Raw genomic sequence first — 17,945 nt, 5'->3', positions numbered from 1 at the left:
ACAAAGCCATAATGTCGACTTAATGGGCTCTTAAAATCGATTTCTGTACTCCTCCACGACGAGGGGATTAGCACTGAAATCGACATCGCTGGGTCGAATTTGGGGTAGCGTGGATGCAATTTGACGGTATTGGCCTCCGGGAGCTATCCCAGAGTGCTCCATTGTGACCGCTCTGGACAGCACTCTCAACTCATATGCACTGACCAGGTAGACAGGAAAAGCCCCGCGAACTTTTGAATTTCATTTCCTGTTTGGCCAGCACGGCAAGCTGATCAGCAGAGGTGACCATGGAGTCCCAGAATCGCAAAAGAGCTCCAGCATGGACTGAACGGGAGGTACTGGATCTGATCGCTGTATGGGGAGACGAATCCGTGCTATCAGAACTCCATTCCAAAAGACGAAATGCCAAAATATTTGAAAAAATCTCCAAGAGCATGAAGGACAGAGGCTATAACAGGGACCCGCAGCAGTGCCATGTGAAACTTAAGGAGCTCAGGCAAGCGTACCAAAAAACCAAAGAGGCAAACACCTGATCGGGGTCAGAGCCCCAGACATGCCGCTTCTATGATGAGCTGCATGCAATTCTAGGGGGTGCCCCTACAACTATCCCACATCTATATGTGGACTCCTGCAAGGGAGTCTCACGCAACAGGGATGAGAATTTTGGGGATGAGGAAGGTGATGAGGAGGGGGAGGTTGAAGATAGCACACACCAGGAAGTGGAGAAACTGTTCTCCCTGACAGCCAGGAACTGTTTATCACCCTGGATCCAATACCCTCCCAACCCAGGCTCCCGGACCTTGAAGATAGAGAAGGTACCTCTGGTGAGTGTACCTTTGTAAATATAATACATGGTTTATAAGCAAGTATGTTTAATGATTAATTTGCCCTGATGACTTGGAATGCATTCGTGGCCAGTACAGCTACTGGAAAAGTCTGTTAACATGTCTGGGGATGGAGGAGAAATCCTCCAGGGATATGTCAATGAAGCTTTCCTGGAGGTACTCCCAAAGCCTTTACAAAAGGTTTCTGGGGAGGGCAGCCTTATTGCGTCCTCCATGGTAGGACACTTTACCACGGCAGACCAGTAGCACGTAGTCTGGAATCATTGCATAAGAAAGCATAGCAGCATGTGGTCCTGGTGTTTGCTGGCATTCAAGCAACATCCGTTCTTTTTCTCTCTGTGTTATCCTCAGGAGAGTGATATCATTCATGGTCACCTGGTTGAAATAGGGGAATTTTATTAAGGGGACATTCAGAGGTGGCTGTTCCTGCTGGGCTGTTTGCCTGTGGCTGAAAAGAAATCATTCCCACTATTAGCCATGTGGTGTGGGGAGGGATGAAGCGATCATCCCAGAGAACTGGGCGTGTGGGGGGAGGTTTAGTTGGGTTTGTGCTGCACGTTAAAGCAAAAACATCAACCCCTCCTTTTAAATGGCCAATGTGTCTTTTTCAGTTTTACTCTCCCTTTTTTTCCTCCCACAGCTGCAAATGTTTCAACGCTGCCACTAGCATCTCCGTGCCAGAGGCTAGTGAAGATAAGAAGGTGAAAAAACGCACTCGTGATGAAATGTTCTCTGACCTCATGCTGTCTTCCCACACTGACAGAGACCAGCAGAATGTGTGGAGGCAGACAATGTCAGAGTCCAGGAAAGCACAAAATGAACGCGAGGACAGGAGGGACGCGCGAGAGGATAGATGGCTGGAGCAACAGGAGAGGTGGCGGCAGCGTGATGAGAGGAGGCAGGATACAATGCTGAGGCTACTGGAGGATCAAACTGATATGCTCTGGCATATGGTTGAGGTGCAGGAAAGGCACAGACCTCCACTGCAGCCCCTGTGTAACCAACCGCCCTCCTCCCCAAGTTCCATAGCCTCCTCACCCAGACACCCAAGAACGTGGGCGGGGGGCCTCCAGGCACCCAACCACTGCACCCCAGAGGACTGCCCAAGCAACAGAAGGCTGGCATTCAACAAGTTTTGAAGTGAAGTGCAGTGTGGCCTTGTCCTTCCCTCCTCCCCCATCCCACCCAGTGCTTTCCTCCTTCCCCACCCCTTGGCAGTTATCCCCCTATTTGTGTGATGAATTACTAAAGAATGCATGAATTTGAAACAACAATGACTTTATTGCCTCTCCAAACGGTGATTGAAGGGGGGAGGGGAGGGACGTTGGCTTACAGGAAAGTAAAGTGAACCAAGGGGGTGGTTTTCATCAAGGGGAAACAAAAAGAACTGTCATACCGTAGCCTCGTCAGTCATGAAACTGGTTTTCAAAGCTTCTCTGATGCGCAGTGCACCCTGCTGTGCTCTTCTAACCGCCCTGGTGTCTGGCTGCATGTAACCAGCGGTCAGGTGATTTGCCTCAACCTCCCACCCCGCCATAAATGTCTCCCCCTTACTCTCACAGAGATTGTGGAGCACACAGCAAGCAGTAATAACAATGGGAATATTGGTTTCACTGAGGTCTAAGCGAGTCAGTAAACTGTCAAGCGCGCTTTTAAACGTCCAAAGACACATTCTACCACCATTCTGCACTTGCTCAGCCTATAGTTGAACAGCTCCTGACTACTGTCCAGGCTGCCTGTGTACGGCTTCATGAGCCATGGCATTAAGGGGTAGGCTGGGTCCCCAAGGATAACTATAGGCATTTCAACATCCCCAATGGTTATTTTCTGGTCTGGAAAGTAAGTCCCTTGCTGCAGCTGTTCAGACAGACCAGAGTTCCTGAAGATGCAAGCATCATGTACCTTTCCCGGCCATCCCACGTTGATGTTGGTGAAATGCCCCTTGTGATCCACCAGTGCTTGCAGCACCATTGAAAAGTACCCCTTGCGGTTTATGTACTGGCTGCCTTGGTGCTCTGGTCCCAAGATAGGGATATGGGTTCCGTCTATGGCCCCACCACAGTTAGGGAATCCCATTGCAGCAAGCCATCCACTATGACCTGCATGTTTCCCAGGGTCACTACCCTTGATATCAGCAGATCTTTGATTGCGTTGGCTACTTGCATCACAGCAGCCCCCACAGTAGATTTGTCCACTCCAAACTGATTCCTGACTGACCGGTAGCTGTCTGGCGTTGCAAGCTTCCACAGGGCTATTGCCACTTGCTTCTCAACTGTGGGGGCTGCTCTCATCTTGGTATTCTTGCGCTTCAGGGCAGGGGAAAGCAAGTCACAAAGTTCCATGAAAGTGCCCTTACGCATGCGAAAGTTTTGCAGCCACTGGGAATCATCCCAGACCTGCAACACTATGCAGTCCCATCAGTCTGTGCTTGTTTCCCGGGCCCAGAATCAGCGTTCCATGGCATAAGCCTGCCCCATTGCCACCAGGATGGCCAAATTGCCAGTGCCCGTGCTTTGAGAGAAGTCTGTGTCCATGTCCTCATCACTCTTGTCACTGTGCTGCTGTCGCCTCCTGCCCTGGTTTTTTAGGTTCTGGTTCTGCATATACTGCATGATAATGTGCGAGGTGTTTACAATGCTCATAACTGCCGCGGTGATCTGAGTGGGCTCCATGCTTGTCGTGGTATGGTGTCTGCAGGAGAGCAGAGTTGCAGGGGAAGCGGTGGTTGGATGAACAGTTTTGCAGACCTACTGCACCATCTGCTGCCGATGACACAACTGCTGAGGGGGCTGCATGCTTGTTGTGGTATGGCGAGACAAGAGCAGCCGAGCAGAGTTGCGGCGGAAGCGGTGGATGACGACGGTCATGTAGAGGACCTGCGAGGTGGATTCATAGCACCAGGAGAGCAGGAGAGCAGAGTTGCAGTGGAAGCGGTGGATGACGATGGTTAGCAGTCCTACTGCACCATCTGCTGAAAGCAGTATGGCGCCCGCACGGAAAAAAGGCACGAAACGATTGTCTGCCGTTGCTTTCACGGAGGGAGGGGTGACTGACGACATGTACCCAAAACCACCCACAACAATGTTATTGCCCCATCAGTCATTGGGAGCTTAACCCAGAATTCCAATGGGCAGCAGAGACTACAGGAACTGTAGGATAGCTACCCATATGCAACACTCCGAAAGTCGACGCTAGTCTCAGTACTGTGGACGCACTCCGCTGATTTAATGCGCTTAGTGGGGCTTAGTGAGGACACACACGATTGACTGTATAAAATCGCTTTCTAAAAAATCAACTTCTATAAATTTGACCTAATTTTGTAGTGTAGACATACCCTCAGTCTCTCCTCCTCCTAGCTCCATGTCCAATCTCAGTGTTTCCCCTCTTCCAGACAACTGGCTGCCCCATTTTTTCCCACTGGATCCCAGTCCCTGTCTAACTAGTCATGCCTTCTCCTTCCTCCTCCAGTTACCAGTCTTCTTTCATAACCAGTGCCAGTCTCTCCTCCAGTAGTTCCAGTTTCAGTCCTTGTCCCAATTTACTTCTCGCACCCCCCGTCTAACTTTTGTCCCCTCTGCATTTGAATCAGGTAGCTGCCTCCTCCATGCTGCCTGGGTACCCAATTTTTTTTTTAAATTCAGCCTGAGGCAGACACCTGGCATGAAAAACTGTAGTGCAATTAAAGTTTGGTAAAGGTATAAGCAACTGAAAACAGGACCTTGTAATGGGAAGTAGGAGGTGTTGTCAGTCTATCTGAAATATAGTGTTTATCATTACTGGCAAGTATCAAATAAAAACAGAGTAGTGAAGATTTCCAGACATCTCTGTGAAAGCTGTAAGTTAAAATCCACAATACACTGCATGGTTAAGATTATTACATAAGACATGACTGCTTCCAATTAAAATGGGGGCTTTTGACAAGTTAGAAGCAGTAAAATTTTCAGTGGCTGCAATGATTCTGGAAATAAATAATCCTGGAAACAGAAGCAATTTAGGTGCCTGTAGCTAGGCATAGCACATTTTCAGAATCACAGCAGTTGCAAAAAATTATACATCCATTTTGAATATTTATGCCATAATTGATTTTCAAATTGTTCCAAAGTTTTTGTTCTGTCCTCATGCAAGATTCAGATATTTAAATACCCCCCCCCCCCACATTACAGTTTAATTGGAAAGTGTGATACTAGGAACATATTCAAAGGAATTTCACATCTTGTATTCTTCACTTCTCCATGGAACCTAATCTTCTATAACAAATTTCTGTTGTTCATGTCAGACATCTTTGAAACTGTATGGAGTTTTATTGTATTGACAGTTTGCTCATACCCCTAGCCAGCTGATTATGCTGTAATGATGGTGGAATGCTCTGCCTACTAAAGCAGCAAAAGAACCAGCCCTCAGGTGAGGGAAGGGCTGCAGAACCAAGAAATGAACAAATTATGGGGGAACAAAAAAAGAAAAACCATGGATGAGGTTTTAGGTCATAGGGTCAAAACATGGATCCAGTGGGAGACACTGAGCAGAGAACCGCAAACAATGCCCATTGTCTGAGGAGTACAAGAAAGCAGTAGATCCTCCCTCCTGCCCATAGGTGTGAACTGAGAAAGGACCAGAAAAAGGACCCAGTGTTGCAGAGAACTCCCCACCCTATCCAGCTTCTTTCTCCTGGGCTGATGGATAGCCACTGGTTTAATACTAGGAGGAGGTTGCTGAGGAAGTCTTTGTATTTTGTGGGGCCACAGATGGGAAGTGAGTAGAGGAACAAGTGCAAGGAAAAGATGCAGTCTGAACCTCAATAAAAAGTGCTGGAGCAGGTGGAAGAGGGGGTGCAAGCTGGCACATTGCACATAGTTAAGAACCAGGTTCTCCCTCTTGCCAGAAAAGGTGCAGGTGTCAATGATTTCAGTGAACCCTAACACCCAAGCACCTGTGCTCACAGCTCCATGGAGAAGCCACCAACCGATATTGCCAGCAGGCCACAGAACCAGGGTAAAGCAGAAACTAGCCCACAAGGGATCCTCAACATTGCAAGGTGGCAGTTGAACCTGTTGCTTGGTCACTCAGGCAGGACATTGCATGAAGATGTGCATAGCAGGGAGCACAGAGCAATAGGGTAAAAAAGAATAAAGGGGGCCTAGTTTGCAGTGTCCCAAGCTAGACATTATCAACTCTATTCCATTCCATTGAAATCCGTGGTTAAACTACTTTTGATTTCAGTACAGAAGGATCAGGGCCTTGTAATTTAAGCTCATTTGGGCATGGAACTATGTTATCATCCAAAGAAAAGTGGCAATGAAAGTACATCATCTTGTCATGATAGACAAAGATGTTAGGGATTTTAGATGTTTCTTTTTCATGAGCTATACACTTTAAATAGCTAGACTGAGAAGAGTGGAGGCTTGAAAAACAGAACAAAGCCAGTAGTAGTAATGCAAGCATGGAAGTCATTTTAGTGGATGTGATTACAGCATTTTTGTCACTCCCAACTTTTGTTCTGTTGTAGGTGGAGGAGGTTAATGTTCAAGGATAAGCTGCTGCTGTTGTCTCCAGCTTTGTCTTGTCAGTTTCCTTCTCCACACTGGGCTACTGTTCTGTACAGAACAATCTTTACAGCTCAGCAGAGGCAAAAATTGAATTGACAGGAAGAATAGCAAAGGAATTATGTTAAATCATTTCCCTCCCAGCCAGTCAATGCATATAAGAGATCCATCCCACTCAGGGAAAGAAGGGAGAGGAAATCCCTATTTCCCTGATCACATATATGTGGGGTGGAAGAAAAACATGATCTAGCAGCCTTCCATCTCATCCTATTAAAAACCCTGGGGGAAGAACAAAGTAAAGAAACAATCTGCCCCTGGCTTAAGCAATGGGAAATGAGATGCTCTTGCCATTGAATTTTCCTCAACACAGTTGATGCACTATACATTGCTCTGGGGACGAGAAAAGAGCCCTTGCATAATTGGATACACATGTTGAACAGATAAGAGTGTTCCACTGCTGTTTAGCAAAACAGTCCTATGAAAATGTGTCATTTCTTCAACAATATATGTCTGGTGTCACCAGGTGGCAATGTTATACATAATTGTCCAAATTCTTTTTCTAAGGCTGTTTACACTTAGGGGTGTAGAAGAATAAAGACACTACACGTGTAGCTACATGCTGTGTCCATGCTTTTCACTGTGATGCATATCTACACATGGCAGGGAAAGTCTCTGGCAGCTCCCTTCTGCCACAGCATTTCATTGTGGTGGGGAAAAGTCTCTGGCAGTGGGGAGACAGGAGGACACTACCCTGCTATATAGCAGTGTAGACATGGAAGGCACTCCTTGGACATGTAGGGAGCTGTGTACAGTGCAAACGCAAGGGGTTCTGGTGTGTAGGGCACCCTAGTCACCAAAGCTATGCCTCATTGTCTACGCTGCTATTTATACCTGTGCTAGTGAGGTGTGCAGTGTATGTACTCTGCACTCTGCCATAAAGGCAGATGCACCGTTAGAGTGTGAGCAAAATATTCAGTTTTGGGAAGATATGCTGTATGGTGGTGTTAATTTTGTTATGCTAAGTTTTGGGTCAAGGACTGTTTGAGCAGCAGTTCATTCTCTGTCTTGATCTGTGACTGGAGTAAATTCTTGAGGATGAGATGATCCTTGGGACTGAGGTATTAAGATGATATTTCTGAAAGTATTACCTGCTTGCTGTTTGTGACCATCTCTGTTCTAGGACTGGTGTATATGTCTAAATACATCTAAATAAAATAACCTCACTTTGCCTTACTGAATTCTCCTCCACTGGGAAGCTGTCCTGCAAGGCCCCGGCCATCTGTTACTCCTTGGCACAGGGGCAGAAGTAGGATTTTTTTGTTTTTAAAACCTCTGCAGAAACAGGTTCCTGCCAGCTAGAAGAGAGCAAGATATACTGGGCAGCTGTCATTTGCCAAATAGCCACACAAGGACTACAGGTGCTTTGCTCTGCCAAATTAAAAGGGTTAGCACCAGAAATGCCTGGCTTCTATGAAAGTGCAGCTCTGAAGCAGGAAGAATTAGTAGGGACCAGGAAACTGCTTGGGAAGGTGTTGGGTTTGCTATCACATATGATTTTAAAAGTGGAATCGCTGGATAGTGTTTGAAGCAGCTAACCCAGATATGATATTGAGGCCTCTAGGCGCTACTGTAAAACAAGTATCAAGGATTTGTGATATCACTAGAACTTGATGGATCAAAAAGATTCAAGGATGGACAGTTTCTAGGCAACTGATATAGCGACTTTCCAAAATGAAAGGACTTTTGGCTATAGTTTTCCTGTACTCAATGCTAGTTTTGGGTGGCTATAAAGAGACTGCAAATAAACTGTCTTTTTCAAAAGTGGTCACATACTGGATAGGAGGACAATAAAATAAGACAGCAGGAACTGTTATAAAACATTAACACTATTTCTCATAATGATGTAACCAGGATAATTGGTGTACAAAGATGGAAGAGCAACTCATATGTATGTAACATATCTAATAAAAGGAAACATTGTAGACATAGCAGAAGCACTATGTGTATTTGCAGCAGTAAAGCCAAAATAGAAGAATATGTTTGGAAATGCTAATTTAAAACTAAAATACAAATCTTAGCCTTTAAATGCAAGAAGAAATATTTGTGACCTGTAAAGTGACTGATAAACATGATAAGATAGCCATGCATGGTATTATGTAGAAGACAGAAATAAAAATGGAAATAATTTGAAGAAAATCTGGCAAGGATTATAATGATTCAGAAGAATTTACAAGCAACAAGCAGCAGTGTTCTGTGTGTATGTGAAAAATTCCTAGGTGGAAATAAAACCCAGTTCTTTAAACTGCAGACCCAGGTAAACAGTGCCCTAACAACACATCCAATTAAAAACGGAACGTAAATGTTGAGAATTTGTTTAGAAAAAAAAGTTTTGAAAATGTTTGACGAGCTCTGCTTATTAAACGCATGTTATTACACTCATCACCGTCATGCCTAGATGCCATACGAATAATTAAGAGACACTGATTTGGTATTCAGGCTATTCAAAGTTCACTCCCAAAGTTCATTTCCAAGGGGAGTTCAGTGCTAATAGCTTAGGTTAAGTGTCACCTGCCATTGGCCTTACTGTATGGAGGCATATGCAAACAGATGCCACGTGCATTGTGCTTTAAAGTTAGAAAGGCTGCCTGATCTTTGTGTCAGAGAGTTCCCACTTAGCAACTGAAAACGCAGACTGTACGTTCCCTAGAGCGGAAGTTATTTTCGGGAAGAGGATGGGATGGATTCCCCCTCTCCCCTACAAATAAATCACCGTGGAGGAGCACCCTGAGCAAATAGCAGGGAACAGCCAGCTCCCCTCCCGCGGTGCCATTCACCACCTCCCTCCCCCGCCAGTATGTGACTGGCTCCTGGGGGGAATGGCTCCGCTGGAAGGGAACGCGTGCGACAGTCGGTAGGAGCTGGTGACAGGGTTGAGCTCCTACTTTCATGCAAATCTCCCCGCCCTCGCAAGCCAACGCTTGCGGTCCCCCCAGCCCGGGAGAGCTCGCTCCGCTGCCACAGAGCAATCCCCAAGCTTCCCGGACTTTCTTCGCGCTCTGCTTCCAGGTGTCGTAGCCTCTGCCCTCCGGGCAGCAGCGGGAGCAGGGCAGCGGCCAGGATGAAGGCGGCTTTGAAGGTACTGCGCCCGGTCCAGGGATGCTCGTGGACCAGACAGGCGCTCTCCCGCCTGGAGGGAGTCGGCTCGGGGCGGGGAGCGCCGGGAGGAGGCTGAGGGCGGGGAGAAGAAAGCCTAGGGTGAGGCGGGAGGTGCGGACCCCAGGTGTCCCGGGAGAGAAGCGGGAAGCGAAGAACTTGGCGCCGTGCGGTGGGGTTGGGGCTTAGCTGTCTTGAAGGGAGAAACGAAACGGTCCAAGGGCGGGGGTGAGATCCCTGGCTGGCGGCTAGAGGGAGGCGGGCACCTCACCCCTCTCCGGACACTTGGGAGCCGGGCCGGCTGCTGCTCCGGCGGCCGCCGTGTGGTGGCTCATGGCTGCGCCGCCTCCTCCCTCCCCCCGGGCTCGCAGCGTGCGGCGCGCTGACCGCCGCCTTCAGTCCGCAGCCAGAGCCAGCAGCGGCGGCGGCGGCACCTCGGCTGGGCTGGGCTCCCCCCTCGCTGTGGGCGTCTCGCCGCCTTTTCCTGTCTGCATCCGATTCCTCCCCCGCCCCCCGCCATTTTCACCCGGGAGCGGCGCCGGGGCTTCCCTGGCACTCGGCGGGGGCATCTGCACCGCGCCTGGGGCTCCCACCAACTTTTCACGCTGCTGTGTCTCTCTGCCTCTCTCCTCCCCGCCCCTCTCTCGCCACCCCTGCTGCTGCTCCTGCTCCTGCGGGAAGTTTTCCATGAGCGCCCCTCCGGTGATCCGGCCGCCCAGCCCTTTGCAGCCGGCGGCGGGGGCTGCTCCCGGCGGCGGCATCTCCTTTCACCTCCAGATCGGGCTGAGCCGGGAGCCCGTGCTGCTGCTGCAGGACTCCTCGGGGGATTTCAGCCTGGCGCACGTCCGGGAAATGGCTTGCTCCATCGTGGACCAAAAGGTAAGAGGGGACCCAGAGGCAGAGCTCCCGCCCCAAACTCTGCACCGCTCCCAGCTCGCGCCCTCCGGCGCCTTCGGAAATTCCCTGCTGCCCAGCTGGTCCCCCGCCGCCCGGGGGACTCGGCTCCGGGGTGAAGACAGCGATCGCGGCGCGAGACTTCCGCTGGCCCTGTTCTCCCCGGCTGGCCCAGTGCACTCGTTGTGCAAGTCTCGCTCGGGACGCCGGCCGGGCCGGCTGGCTTGCTGTTCTTATGGCTCAGTTGCCATGCGGGCAGGGCCCGGTTTACAAGCCTCCCCTCCATCAGTGCGCTTTGGAGGGATGGGGTGGGGAGGAAGCTGGTGGGGGCTCCTAGGGGCTGGCACCATAACTCCCTCCAGCAGCCTCGGTGGCGGAGGAAACTTTCCACTTTACAAACCGGGAACCAAGTCAGCGGGCAGCGTTTCACTTGCTCTCCTTCCCAGGCAGGCCATGTCCAGCAATGCAGGCGCCCTCTGTCCCCTTGCGCTCTGTGCCATTTGATGCAGGGTTTAACCTTGCGAGCTGACACACTTGTTATGTATTGTGTGACACTTTAATGTGGGACAGCTGGCGTCTCTAGAGGACAGGGGGCGATTTTTCTGCAGCTGGGCGGTAACATGATAGGGAGGGTAAACCTCAGATCTATTGCCCTACTTCCCCATCAAACGCTGCCAACAGGCTAAACAAGCTCTTTTGCCTTATGAAACACTTGGCTTTTAAAAAGCATTTTGGGGACAAATTGAGCTGGGTGAAAACGGAAGTGATAAGTGGCAGGCGCCAGTCTGTGCAATAAAAGGTATGTGTGGGAGAGGGGGGTCGCTGGAGTGAGCTGGTGCTGAATTTCAGCCTTGGGAATTGGCAGGTGACCTCTGTGTAAAATGAGGCTAATTGAATCACTCCCTGTCAACAGCCCTTCTGAGCTTTGTAGTTGTAGAACCAGTGACTAGCTGAATTCCTGTTAGAATGCTGAGCAGAAATCTTTGTCCCAGGAAGTTATGAAAAGTGACAAACTTTGTAAAGCGGACACAGATTTCCTTGGTTTGCTTTTCATCTGGAATTCTGGTATAATTATTATTCAACTTGAAATCTAGTAAACTTCACAAAATGACTTAAAACTAGTTTCAGGTGTTACATTTGCCTTAGCTCCCTCCACCTCCCTCATTGGTAAACCCACCTAAATTGGCAATCACACATTTTCAAAATAATATTTTTCTCTCTCTTCTGTTGGAGTGTGAAAGACCCACACAAACAGGTGACTCTGACTATAGAGGGAAAAACAGTGAAAATTATGAGACATGGTGTTGTCAGATACCCAGAATAAACTGAAAGAGTAAGGAAACCATTTCTCTCTAATTTTTTCATTATAATGATCTCAGGTATAATAGGTAAAATAATTTCAGGCAGGGCTGTGTGTGTATTTTTAAGTTGATGGTCTCACTTTAAGTCTTGGTGTAAATCTTACAAAGTTTCCTTAAATATGGTGAACTTTTCCATTTTGTTTATTACAGTGTATTTAATAACCATGGTTTCAAAATAGTTTGAACATGTCAGCTTAGATTTTTAAATAACTACTTCAAAAACGCATTTTAAGGAGAGGTTATTTGTTTTGATATGCACACTTATTTAATTAAATTCAATATGGAAAACATACCCTTTAGTTTAATATTACAGTGTTTATTTTCAAAGCAATCTGCTTCTATCCAGCTTTGAAAGTGCTTTTATCCATTCGACCATTCATAACTTATTGTACGGGAAATAATGGAAACATACCTAGCTCATTGCATCCATTGTTCATAGTTTTGTTTCCAGACTAGCATATTTATTTAATCTCTTTGAATTATCCCAATGTGTGGTATTTTGTGTCTGCAACATTATTTCACAACAGTATTATGTTGCCTAAAGAAAGACTACTAATTTAAATAAATTGGTTCTCATGTCTGATATACAGTTTTTAGTAAGAACTGGCATAAAAATCTTAAACAGTTATATTTTGTCACCGTAACTTATAACTTCATTTGAAAAAGAAATAGACATTGAGGAATTTTTCTTTGTAGTGTCCTCAAATGTGGATCTCTCTCATTCCCAAGATCTGTCAGAGCCCCAGTTTGTTGTTCTTCAGGAGATGCTGCAAAGGTCATCTGTTTTTCCAGGCTTTGTGGGGAGAGAATAGCCTGAGGAAGGGGAATTGTTGAAGAAAGGTAGTATTGTTGCTAGTGGCTTACATCTTTCTGGTAAAGAGTAATTTATAAATTCTTTGTACTGTGGGAATTTTCCCACCCTACAAACACCTACATGGCACAAATTTATTCGCATGAGTAGTCTCATTATACACAATATTATTTGTATGAGCAAAGTTATTCTTTGTTGTAAGTATATGTAGGATTGAGGCCTTAGTTTTTGTCTTTTAAAAGATTGCACAAGCATCTCGAGCTATTGGGTAGATTATTTCATTATGTATGTCTAAATTAAATGTCTTCTGTTATCATAAAGTTAGTGTACAAATATATGAAGCTGATGGCTGTATACCTGTTGAAAGAACACTAGCAGCAGTTACTACAGTGTCAACATCTTGCAGTTGATTATACAAGAATTCTGAGATTCTTTCAATTAAAAAAGAAATGAAAAACTAACAAAGAACAATTCAACCTTTTATGGAGTAAGTGTCCCCTCAACTCCTTATTTTCTGTATATTTTTATTCTGAACTATTTTATGCTCAAGAGCTTGAAAGAAGGTTTGTTTTTTATTAAGAGTATGTTTTCCTGTTACCTTACCACATGCTTGTTATTTTTGGAACAGCCTAGAACTGTAACTTGTTTAAATTTTAAGCATTTCCTTACTTTTCATATTACAGGAAATTGTAACTTGCTTGTCAAGGTTAAGAAGGGAAATTCATGGAAGTGACTGTTGTACTGAAACATCACACTGTTCTCAAGTACTTTTGTGCCTGTAAAGTAGGTACCTACTACCTACCAGGCAAGTACTATGATTTATGTAATCTGTTCCAAATTTGTACCATGAGGCATTAGACTGGGATCCAGGAGATAAAATTTAAATTAATTTAATTATTCATTTTTGGTTGCCATATTAGACTGTGAAACTCTGCTCTCCCTCTTTTATGGTGATCATAAACTCACTCTAGCTATAGGGTTGCTCACATATGTCTCCCCTAGATTAGGCCACAATCCTGCAGGAAAGTCTATGCAGACAGACCCCTGTGCCTGTACAGAATCTCACTGAGCATTGCATGAATGCAGAGGTTCACTTGTGTTGGGTCTCACTGCAACACTGGTGCCTTTGCCCCGATCCTGTAAAGATTGATGCGTTTAACTTTATGCAATGTAAGTAGCACTATTAAAGTAAATGAAACCTCTCACAGTGCATGAAATTAAGCACATGCATGTAGGATCAGGCCCACATATACATGAACATGGGATTGTGTTCATGTATATGTGAGTAATGATAGTATCTGAAATATAAAGATTAAGGTGTTTTGACTTTGTAAGAGAATATGGTTGCATTAGCAACTAATAATGTGAATGGCATGGGTAGTGAAGGGAAGGAAAAAGATTGTTGTCAAAAGTGTATTGTTCTGTGTTGGCCACAAAAAGCGCTATTGCATGAGTATCATCCTGAGATAGTTATATGGAGGGGGGAACATGTTGACCTTTTAGCAACACTATCTCAGCAGGGTGCAATGTTACATGTCAGTTGGCAGCATGAACTCAGACATCTCTGAATCTGTTAAGAACTGCTCTGAAGCTGACTAAATTGAATCCCCTTGAATGTATGTGGTTCATAGCTAGAACTGCTAAAACAAAATTCTTCAGGATTGTTCACGTTGGGTTATTTGTTCTTCATCTGAGGTGGAGTAAAATTGTCAAAGTGGTGATACAGTTGAAGAGGAGTGAGAATTACCAGAAAATGTCACTACTTGACTTTTAGAATATCTCCTCCATAAGACTGAGAAAATATTGGAAAATTAAAGTTTTGTTGTCTGTAGACACAGAACTTGAATTATTGTCCTTTTGGGGTTTAGCTGAACACAACAGAATGCTTCTTCAGGCTGAGGTTTACGGGAAAGCATGTAGCAAAATGCAGCAAGACTATACTTCTTAGTTGTTCTAATCTACCCAGTCAGGAAATATCTTCACAATTTTCTTCTACATTTTTTCTTAATGTTTTGGCAGTCATTAAGAAAGTAAGAATCTCTTATTTTGTGCCACATTCTGATAAATACAATGGGGGGGAAAAAGCTAAATTTTATACAAGTTTTCTAATTATCTGAAATTATTTGTTTCTGTTAGTATCTAATGTCTTGTGGTAGTGTGCTGTTGTACTGAGCTTCTTTGATTGAGACAATTCATATATTATTGCAAATAAAAATGCAGCTTATTGGTGGGGTAGTCATAGAAGTTATTGTGTCATTTTGCAAGCTTTCAGTCCTCAAGTGAATACATTATTTAGTTCTCTGACATGAAGATGTGGATTTTTATGAGAGATAACCATTAATATTTTAGCATCAAACACTGGCTGGCTCATCATTTTTCCCTGTGGATGCTATAGGCAGCAGTAGACTGATGGGCGCAACTATTGGGACCCAGTCTTGTTTCTTCCCAGGCCCACAGAGTTGACATTCCTCAAGCTCATGTGTTGGGCTGTGGATGAACATTCCAGAGAGCTCAGCAGTCATGATGTGTGCCTTGTGTGTTTACTGCACTGTCTCATATTGGATCGCTTCTGGGATGAGTGAGTAATCTGTGTCAGTGATATATGTGAGCCCTCAACTGGCCAGAATATGGGTACAGCTAATGCTACAGAAGGGTTAATTTGTGTCTGTTGTTAAAAAGTGAGGCGAGACAGATTTTGGCCTTTGTATGGCATACAACTTTATTCACAGAGCCTTATAAATATAATCAGTTACAACTTTGCAGTATTACTGAATTTCCACAATAAAGAATGTTGTAATTTTACAAACAGACCATTTAGTAACAGAAAAATAGAAACAAAATAAAACAAAGGTAGAGATGTATTGCAGCCAGAATAATGCACCCATATACACTTTGATGTAGACATTTGCTGTTAGCAACAGGCATCGGAGTAGTAACAGACTGGACCTGGACACTTCTCAAGAGTTCCTGCACCCAGGTACCCCACCTCTCATGGACATATGATAAACATAATTAGCTGCAGAAAGTTACCTGCTTACGGTCTTCCTGGCTGTCTTTGGTCAGGAACACCTAATATGTCCTTAACATTGTTTGCCACCATTCTCTAATCAATGACCCGAATGGGGAAAAGGTGCTTTTATCTAAGGAAAAATTTAATATTAAAAAGTGCTTTCCCTTGTCTACAAGGGTTTTCAAACAGCCCCAGAAAACACACAGGGTTTTTTTGTTCCACTGTGCATAAACCATCCTAAAGTAAAGAAGAGTTTGATAGTAGTCAAATAAATCCCTTCCTAGGGGTGGGAGTTAAGGAAGTGAGGTTAGTAGAGAGACAGACAGAGAATTGCTTCTTTGCCTTCTCTTTTAATTGCAGTGAAGGATATATACTCAGAATCAAGAGGATTTTCCCCTCTGTGAACAAAACTCATAGCCTTCCACTAAGCATGCAAGCGTGAGGGATGCCTATGTTTGCTACACATTAGGGCAGTGGTCCCCAACTTCTGAGGGTCATGCCGCCCCTTACCCCTGTCTGCAACCCCCCAACCCCCCAAGCTGGGAGCGGGGCCATGGCTAGGGGCGGAGGGTGGGTTGGGGGAACGTGGACTGGGTAAGGGGGCTGAGGCTAGGGCCACAACTGTGGGTGAGTCTGGGGCCTGCTGGGGGCAAGGGCCGGAGCAGAGCCACAGCCAGGCTGTGGTGGAGGCTGGCAGCCGGGCCCATGGACAGGTACGGCTCCACTCCCAGCCTTGCCACCAGCCTCAGAGTCACGGCCAGTTGCTGAGGCTGGGGACATGGCTGGAGGGTGGACCGGAGCACAGCTGGGGGCGGGGAAGGGCTGGGTAGTGCTCCTTCCCCAACCCTGGGGGAGCTGGCCTAGGCCCCCTGCTCCCCTCAGAGGGTCCTCCATGCCCCCCTAGGGGGGCACGCCCCACGCTTTGGGAACCTCTGCATTAGGATGTACCTACACCTCTTATCTTGTCCTATAGAAGAAGGAATGGATATTCCACTCACCTACACATCCATATTCTCTGGGACCTTTAAACAGAGGCAGACAGGTAACAAAGCATTGAATCCCCAGTGTGACAGGTATGACAATTTCCTGCAATATCCTTGGAAGGCCTTATTGTATTAAGGTGGGCTGGGATTGTATGTAATTTCCCTAGGGGCAAGATGTGACAGACGTGAGACCTGGAACATGTAAAAGAGTTCTAGAGACTATATTGAATTGTGCCAGATAAGTATGAACTTTCTAGGATAGTAAGTGGATTTCCTGGGGAATTCCAGGGGAATAGCTAATGCAAATTCCACATCTCTGATTATGCAAAAACCGAGCCTTTTGAAGCTATGCCTTGAGGAGAGGCCAACTGCCTGCTCATTGCCTATTATGGAAGGCAAGATCAAAGACCCGGGCTGTATAAAGATATGGATGATCTGCCCAAACTTCATTCTGGTTCCTGATCTAAGGATTTAATTTGAACTTTTAATCACGGGGAAAACACAATTTTGGGGTGTAAAAGACTGACATCTATCAGAGTCTTTTGTTGGAGTTTGAGGTGGTCTTTGGTAAGCTTTTTAGCATGCATATAGGTTCATTTATTGTTTTTATATGCTTTCTCTGTAATGTTTTTATTTTAAGAATAAAGGTGCTAGATTGGAAGTAGCTGTGTGATAATTTAACTGCTGGCAATACATAGGGTTGCCAGGTGTCTGGTTTTCGACTGGAACAATCGAAAAGGGACCTTGGCGGCTCCAGTCAGCAGTGCTGACCAGGCTGCTAAAAGTCCGGTCAGTGGCCCAGTAGGGCTAAGGCAGGCTCCTTGCCTGCCCGGCTCCGTGAGGCTCCCAGAAGTGGCCGGCATGTCCGGCTCCTAGGCGCAGGGGTGGCCATGGGGGCTCTGCATGCTGCCCCCACCCTGAGCGCCAGCTTTGCAGCTTCCATTGGTCGGGTACCGTGGCCAATGGGAGCTGTGGGGGAGGCGCCTATAGGTGCTGGCAGCATTCAGAGCCTTTGGCCTCTCTGCCTACGAGCCGGACATCCAGGACACTTCCGGGAGCTGCCTGAGGTAAGTGCCACCCAGCTGGAGCCCGCACCCCAACTCCCTGCCCCAGCCCTGAGCCCCCTCCCGCACCCCAAACCCCCTCATCCCCAGACCCACTCCAGAGCCTGTGCCCCCAGCCAGAGTCCTCACACCCTCCCACACCCCAACCTCATGCCCCAGCCTGGTGAAAGTGAGTGCGGGTGGGGGAAGGCGAGCAATGGAGAGAGGGGGGATGGAGTGAGCAGGGGGCGGGGCCTTGCAGAAGGGGTGGGGTGGGGGCTAGTGGCGGGGCAAGGGTGTTCAGT

At 46.6% G+C, this 17,945-nt stretch overlaps 1 protein-coding gene across 2 annotated transcripts in view; it reads left to right on the top strand.

Moving 5' to 3' along the window:
- The first annotated feature begins 9,294 nt into the window (after positions 1 to 9,294).
- Positions 9,295 to 17,945, top strand: part of PRKD1 (protein kinase D1) — a 278,692-nt gene continuing 270,041 nt past the window's right edge. For both annotated transcript variants that reach the window (XM_074955789.1, XM_074955788.1), the window contains exons 1-2: positions 9,295 to 9,521; positions 10,220 to 10,417. In XM_074955789.1, the coding sequence (XP_074811890.1) occupies positions 9,504 to 9,521; positions 10,220 to 10,417 (216 nt within the window). In that variant the 5' untranslated portion in view covers positions 9,295 to 9,503. The remainder of the gene's footprint in view (positions 9,522 to 10,219; positions 10,418 to 17,945) is intronic.

The sequence above is a fragment of the Natator depressus genome, chromosome 6 (genome assembly GCF_965152275.1).
Source record: "Natator depressus isolate rNatDep1 chromosome 6, rNatDep2.hap1, whole genome shotgun sequence".
Lineage (NCBI taxonomy): Eukaryota > Metazoa > Chordata > Testudines > Cheloniidae > Natator > Natator depressus.
This window is presented reverse-complemented; position numbering and strand designations above follow the sequence as displayed.